Source organism: Wasmannia auropunctata, unplaced genomic scaffold, assembly GCF_000956235.1.
Source record: "Wasmannia auropunctata unplaced genomic scaffold, wasmannia.A_1.0 LD335975.1, whole genome shotgun sequence".
NCBI lineage: Eukaryota > Metazoa > Arthropoda > Insecta > Hymenoptera > Formicidae > Wasmannia > Wasmannia auropunctata.
Genome location: NW_012026915.1, coordinates 373,910 through 380,781, shown reverse-complemented (window position 1 = coordinate 380,781; position 6,872 = coordinate 373,910). Strand labels below are relative to the sequence as shown.

Sequence of the window (6,872 nt, the reverse complement as noted above, 5' to 3'; positions counted from 1 at the left end):
CAGAACACCTATAAAAAATTATTTTATAAAACGCTTAATATTTCGAGAATGTTCCATAATGAGCATATTGTTTTTTAATTTCTTGTTTCTCATAGAAAACTATTTCGGAGCATTGTAGAACCAGAATCAAATGAAGATTATTACATATCATGTTTAGAAGATTACAGCATGTTATCTATTGAGAATATTCGTCGAACTGGTTAGATAGTTCAACGTGTACGTCGAGAAAGGTCGCTAATGAACGTAAAAACGTGCAAATCGGTATGTCGATGTAGAGTGTAGAGTGTAGGGTGTAGGTGCTAGGACTGACCTGTCATTTTGGAGTAGAGAATGGCTTCGCTTTCAGGTTATGTGTCGCATTGAGAACGCCCAGTGACATTTCTACCGTTTCATCTCGTAAAATTTCAAGCTCGTCCGATTCAATATGACCTATTTGAACCAACCGGATTACGTGCGCTATTTGTGCAACTGCGGTTCCTTAAAGCCCATATCGAAGATATATTTTTGCCGACATTGCTTGATGATACGATGTGGCTATTGTGTCTGTCAGGAGGTGCGTTTTTTTTTTAATGTATAAAATATAAATTCGAACAGAAAGATACAATCGGAAATATGTTTAATAATTGAATTCACACGAGACGTATTCTAAAGTGTGCAAAGCTTTTGTTCTTATTTTAAAACAATGTCTCTCTTGTGTTTAGGTGGACTCCCATTACTGTCCCAATTGTATGGAGAATTTGCCCTCATCGGAAGTACGTCTTAAAAAGAACAAGTATGTTCACATATTTTGAACTTCCATAGAGATCACGAATTCAGTTATTATTGAACGATGATTTATTGACAGATGTTCCAATTGCTTCGACTGTCCGTGCTGTTTTCAAACGTTATCTACAAGAGCGGGAATAGCACCTATGCGAGCAACAGCATCAACTGATGGAGAAGAGAACAAGGATGTTAAAGCCACTCCCAAAAAAGTATATTATCTATTTTGTTCACTGTGCCGATGGAGCTCTCGAGATGCAGGGATACCTGACCAATCCGTAGGTAAGAAGGTTTCATTATTGAATAATTTTATAATTGAGAGTCATGGGTGTGTAGAGAACATTTTCTTAAAATTATGTTTTGAATTTCTGCTTGTAGCAACTGGGGGATGGCCCGAGCAGGAAAATCCACATGTAACACGCATCAACGCTCTTATCGATTACCACAAGGTATTAGCCTCTATAGAGAAACAGCAATGTGAAAGGAAGAAATTTCATCCAAAACGCTCCTTCATGCCAGCTGTGAGTTTAGCAAGAACTAATTATTCGTTCGCTTAAAAAGAATTATTTTTTTTAACTATTATTGCTTTGCCAATAGCAGACAATGTACAGTTTTACATCGGCGCTGGTTCGCAAACGTATTGGACGTCCCATGAAACCACCACTGCAATCTCAATCGTCTGCTCAGCCAGTACCATCCGTTGCACGTGAGGAAGTGGACGAATTGCCGAGCGATATATTTACAGAATCTGTGGATATAACTAAAGGTATAAGAGGAGGTTCGACTGGCATGAGAATTAGCATCGATGTAGATTTTGTTTTAAACATGTAAATTTTGTGTAACAGTTACCACGTTGGAGCAAAGATTGCAGCATCCAGAGGTGCAACCTGAGAAAATAAACGAATTGCGTCCTCAGCACAGACAGTTCTTAGTCAAAAGATCGCAACGTTGCAGAGTGTGCGAGCATAATGTTAGCAAATCTGATCTTTGTCCTCAGTCGACAAAATTCAAGATTTTACTGGCTGCGTTGTAAGTGTTACGTTAAGAAATCAATTATTATTAATCACGATACATAGAATAATTTGATTGCATAGAAGAATTTGATTTATATCGTATTCTTAGACATATGATAATCAGAGAATTGCATTTTTGTAGTTATCACATCCCCGAAGTCAAGATCGTGACCTGCGAACCACTTCGACCGGGGAAATCGAGTGAACTGCTTCTAAAATTCTGCAATCCAACACAGCATCAAACTCAAATAACTATATTGCCGTTAGATACCTCGTTATCTACTTCGCTTACTGACGAAAAAGACGTTAAACAAGAGGATACGCAAGTAATATTATACGCAAGCAAAATACAATTTTGTGATAAACTGTAACATATTTTAATAATTTGATTGTAATTACAGGGGAGTGAATCTCCAAATTTATTGCCGTCTACCGTGCGACAGGCGCCTGTAACAGAAGATCCTAAGTCAATAAAAGTTGTACCAAATGCGGATTTGATGATGCCTCACAGTTCGTTAATTCTGCCACCAAGGGACGATGCTGCTGAATACGATGACACGAGTGACAATCACAATTTTCAAGATGATCCAAAGTATGTATATATAGAATATAAAAATTATGCAAAATGAATACGAAAGTAATATAGATTTCATCAATATTCATTTATACAATTTTTTTTTAAGGCTTGTAGTATGGCGAAAAGGGAATAAAGCTGTGATACGTTTGCACGTAACTCCGCACGGTACTAATAAAGATAATGAAGATCCAGTTATAGTTGGATTTGTCATGCAACATGGATACGTAAATACCATTGCGGCGCTGGAACACAAATCGCCTCAAAAAGTAGATGTAAAGATCAAGCTCTATCTCACTGTTGGTCAGCTAGTTGGCGAAACATAATCTTTTTCGATTTAATCACAAAATAGAGTACTCTATGTGATGAATGCTATATAGTTTTTCAATAGTCGATTAAATTGAATATCAAGGATATCAAATATTTATGCATCAATATATTATTTTAAAGTATTAAGCTTGATAGATTAATAATATATTCATTGACACTAAACACATAAAATGTAATGCTCTTAATTTACCTAATGTTCTATATTATTGTAATTAAAAAAGAAAAAAATCAATTATATTAAGAATGCTTAATATTTGTTATAATTCATATATATAAGTCTATTATGAAATATTCTTTTAGGGATATTGTAGTAAATAAAAAGAGTATAAATTATACTTTTTATGTTCTCTGTATAAAAATTTGAATAAAAGTTGTATCTCACAGAAATGCAAACGTTTCCTTTTCTTTAAATATTTATTGAAAGATAAACCAGATAGATAGCCATAAGAATAGCTTATAGCCTTCGTCCACGGCGACCTCCCTTCCTGCGAGTAGAGTCTGATGGAATAGGGGTTACATCTTCAATACGTCCGATCTTCATGCTCGAACGGGCCAAAGCGCGCAGAGCAGATTGCGCACCTGGGCCAGGAGTCTTCGTCTTATTGCCTCCCGTAGCTCTCAGTTTGATGTGCAGTGCTGTGATGCCCAATGATTTACATTTTTCTGCAACATCCTACAAAACGAAAAGTTTGTCATTACAATCAAAATATTTTGATATTGCCTACGAAATACTTAATAATTTATAAATATGTTTGTTTTCTTTCTTTAATAAAGAGCACGATGTAAGCACATGTCTCCATTTATAAAAAAAGAATTTATTTTTCCACAAACATGAACGCTCCTCAGATTACATTGATTTATCGTCTAGGTGCTGCCTGGATGTGGATAGTGGCTGCGTTCCGTACTTACGCTTTTGGCGCTCACAACGTTCGCGGAATCATTTAATTCTTATCAAATGTTAAACAAGGGCAAATCGTGCTAACAGCGCATGAGCGTTAACATGGAACGCAGCCAATTTGTGTAACAATTCAACTAATCCAAATGTAATAATTAAATCAAACAACATACCTGGGCTGCAAGCATAGCTGCGTAGGGCGAGGCCTCATCACGATCCGCCTTTACTTTCATACCGCCAGTGACTCGAGCGATTGTCTCTCTACAAACGCAGACACGCAATTTTATACGTCAATGTTGTGGTGTATTTAATACTTACAGGATTAGATATATCAATCTAACGGAGTACAAACCTGCCGGACAAATCGGTAACGTGGACGAATGTGTCATTGAAGCTGGCGAAAATGTGAGCCACTCCGAAGACGACCTCTCCCTCGCGAAGCTGAGGCCCGAGAGAGACCTGCACCTCTTCCTTCTGAACCTTTCCCCTTTTTGGCGGCATTTCTGAAGAAACAGCGAGTATCTTCGATTATTATTTTGCAATTCGGTCATCTGCTACTATCCTTATAATATTCGCGTAAACATTTCTTTTAAGGAAAACTTTAAGGTTATGTTACGATGCGCGGAGAAGGTATGCAATCAATACGTGAAAATTCATCCAGCCACATCCACGTGTGCTGCTAAATACAAAGCAATTTCGCAGCTGGGCTTTACTTATAAGTACTCAATTAACGAATTTAACCAAATATTTTTGCTAGATAAACAACACTTGTCGCCAAATTACCTGCAAATTTTATCGACTACAAGCCTGCCGTTTCAATACGATTCACACAGGAATCATGGAAAGATTGGAAAGAGCGACTTGCTTCCGGTGGCGCAACTGGCGCAACTCCCTTGACCGTCATGCGCACGATAATAGGGAATTTTAGCTGCGTCCACATAGCGCGTTTCGATTCTTGAATAATGAATTACGTACATAACCTGCATGTCCGTAAATATTTTCCACACAGGCAATTGAGACAATACATTTTGCGCTCGTCCACGGTTTTGGATTTTGTTCCATACAAGTGCCTTGAAATGATATCCTGTGAGAGATAAAAAATTAAAGAACAAAATATATGCTATATTATAATTATAGAATATATACGTCTTTTGTATCATTACGAACAAGGTACCATGAAAATTTCGAGATTATTTTCATAAAGAAATTAGGTATGTTATCGATGTTACTAATATTCAGCAAAATTAATTTGTTATAATAAATAGACACGTGGCCAAAGTAATTAAACTACGTTAATATAGCATGCATACTCCAGCACTAAAATGCAGAAGTATAATACACTGTTTTGCAAAAACTAAATTTTTCAAGCTAAACTTATATTTACTACAAATTTTGCAAAAATTATAGTCAATGTTATTTCCTCACATGATAATGTCATTCATTTCAGCAGTTTTGCTCTGACATTTATTTTTTTATTGTCAGTTCGATTGTCATAGCAGAGAGAAGCATCTCTGGTCATAGAGATAATCATTGTGAACATGGCATTTTTATGTTCACTCATTACTGCTGAATTTTATTGCTGTTGAGATCTTGACCACTATAAATAGTGTGCTTTACATTTAAATGTGGTACATTTAAATGTAAAAGCTAAGTTCCTGGTTAAATTTAATAATAATATTATTGAATTTAATAGTATATCATTATAAATATCAATTTAAATTTAAATATGTAAGACTGTTTTATACAATTTTCATAAGAGTATGTTAAATCAATTGTTTGTGCATAAGATTTATACAATTAAGATACAAAAGGTGCTATACATGTAGCCATCAAGTGACTGAAGTTTTTAGAACATATATTATTATTTATTGTAGTATATGTTCTAAGCTGAAGTCGTAACTAATAAATTCGCACAATTACAATTATATGTGTTACAATTAATTGTGTGTTAATTCTAGTGTTACATATATTTGATATGATGTAGAAACTTAATTGAGATTACGCTCATTGTCAGTAAAATAAAGATTTGTGAACAAATTTATACGTTATAAATACAGTTATATTATATAAAAATTTATAAATTTTACAAAAGTCAATATTTCATAATAATTAACGTTATTTTCTCACTCGAAGTAAATATTATAATATTGTCATCCTTTCAAATCATTTTGGCTGAATTCAATTAGACAAGGCGAAATACTTGTAACGGTTTAAAAAAAATCAACACACGAACTTTTACATGTTTTCATGCTTATAAATTTAAAGTTTAAGCCGCACATCAAAATTAAATTTTCGATGGAAAATAGATTGTCGGAAAGTATTTACAATTCTTTAATACAATTCATACTAATACGATTGCTATTGAAACATGTCATATTTTTAATTTGTTAAAATAATAGATTTTGACACAAGGAAATTGAAAATGACGAAATGTTATTTCTCAAGGAATATATAACTCAAGGAATTGAATTATAACTGCTTCTCAAAAATTTTTTAGAAAATAATTATTGTGGATATTAAGACAATACTTAATTCTTATTTTATTTATAAGAATTCCGCGATAGATTTGAAAAATAATTTCTTGTCATAAACATACTTCCAATAAATTCGTAAATAAAATTGGTATTTTGAGTCTAGTGCATCCTGATGAACTGATACAGAATAAAGTGCAATGGGTATACGGAATTAAATTCGTAAATTTTATTTTTTAATATATTGAGTATTCGATTTAAAAAAAATTATTAATGTGTATTGAAAAATAAAATTTGTTTTGATTTAAAAAATGAAGTATTTGCATATGTAAATTAATTTATTAATATTGGTTTGTCCAATATTTTTATCTAACAATAAGAAGAATAAAATAAATTTACGACGTAATTTATGAACTTAATCATACATTTTCAGTGCTTAAAAAAAATGGAAAAAATAAATTAATTTCCGTAAATTCTTTTTTGAAGGAAGACGAATGTTCCTCGACATATTTTGTATTGCGTAAGGATCAATATAGGATCAATATGCAATACAAAAAGATCATCTGTAGTATCATCACATCCGGGAATAGAAATAATTATATAAATCTTAATTCTTTTGAAATGTGTTAAAAAATTTTAAATCACAAATCCGACTTTTCACATGAGCGTTTTTATAAAAAATACCTTTGTATTACATTTAAAGCAATACGCAATTGCTTGCAATTAAATACTTTATTTAGATTTATAATTTAAAAACTATTAATAGATACGAATTCGTCCATTCTCAAGAATCGATTATTGAATTGCGAGAATAACTTACGACTAAA

The 6,872-nt window shown here is 33.1% G+C and overlaps 2 protein-coding genes across 4 annotated transcripts; one reads left to right on the top strand and one right to left on the bottom strand.

The window, feature by feature from the left end:
- The first annotated feature begins 260 nt into the window (after window positions 1-260).
- Window positions 261-2,891, top strand: LOC105454796 (dynactin subunit 4). Of its 2 annotated transcripts, none has more exons than XM_011697681.1 (9): window positions 261-553; window positions 702-772; window positions 845-1,044; window positions 1,141-1,283; window positions 1,363-1,528; window positions 1,608-1,791; window positions 1,918-2,101; window positions 2,177-2,367; window positions 2,459-2,891. In XM_011697681.1, exons 1-9 carry the CDS (start codon window positions 425-427, stop codon window positions 2,673-2,675), a joined length of 1,485 nt encoding a protein of 494 aa, XP_011695983.1. In that variant the 5' UTR covers window positions 261-424; the 3' UTR covers window positions 2,676-2,891. The 2 variants fall into 2 exon arrangements, with proteins under 2 accessions (XP_011695983.1, XP_011695982.1); XM_011697680.1 differs by having other exon boundaries at window positions 1,360-1,528.
- A 121-nt stretch (window positions 2,892-3,012) lies between these two features.
- Window positions 3,013-4,467, bottom strand: LOC105454795 (40S ribosomal protein S14). 2 transcript variants are annotated; one of them, XM_011697677.1, is made up of 4 exons: window positions 4,358-4,467; window positions 3,927-4,077; window positions 3,748-3,835; window positions 3,013-3,352 (listed from the first exon to the last, which is right to left on the bottom strand). In XM_011697677.1, exons 2-4 carry the CDS (start codon window positions 4,073-4,075, stop codon window positions 3,134-3,136), a joined length of 456 nt encoding a protein of 151 aa, XP_011695979.1. In that variant the 5' UTR covers window positions 4,076-4,077; window positions 4,358-4,467; the 3' UTR covers window positions 3,013-3,133. The 2 variants fall into 2 exon arrangements, with proteins under 2 accessions (XP_011695979.1, XP_011695981.1); XM_011697679.1 differs by having other exon boundaries at window positions 4,386-4,443.
- Between the last annotated feature and the right edge of the window lie 2,405 nt (window positions 4,468-6,872).

What these genes read in the sequence shown, in the direction of transcription:
- LOC105454795 (XM_011697677.1), bottom strand. Translation starts at nt 4,075, where the DNA reads ATGCCGCCAAAAAGGGGAAAGGTTCAGAAGGAAGAGGTGCAGGTCTCT. An exon ending in GTTACCGATTTGTCCGGCAG is followed by an intron (nt 3,836 to 3,926) that starts GTTTGTACTCCG and finishes CTGCGTTTGTAG; the next exon opens with AGAGACAATCGCTCGAGTCA. An exon ending in CAGCTATGCTTGCAGCCCAG is followed by an intron (nt 3,353 to 3,747) that starts GTATGTTGTTTG and finishes TTCGTTTTGTAG; the next exon opens with GATGTTGCAGAAAAATGTAA.
- LOC105454796 (XM_011697680.1), top strand. Translation starts at nt 425, where the DNA reads ATGACCTATTTGAACCAACCGGATTACGTGCGCTATTTGTGCAACTGC. An exon ending in GCTATTGTGTCTGTCAGGAG is followed by an intron (nt 554 to 701) that starts GTGCGTTTTTTT and finishes TCTTGTGTTTAG; the next exon opens with GTGGACTCCCATTACTGTCC. An exon ending in GATACCTGACCAATCCGTAG is followed by an intron (nt 1,045 to 1,140) that starts GTAAGAAGGTTT and finishes TTCTGCTTGTAG; the next exon opens with CAACTGGGGGATGGCCCGAG.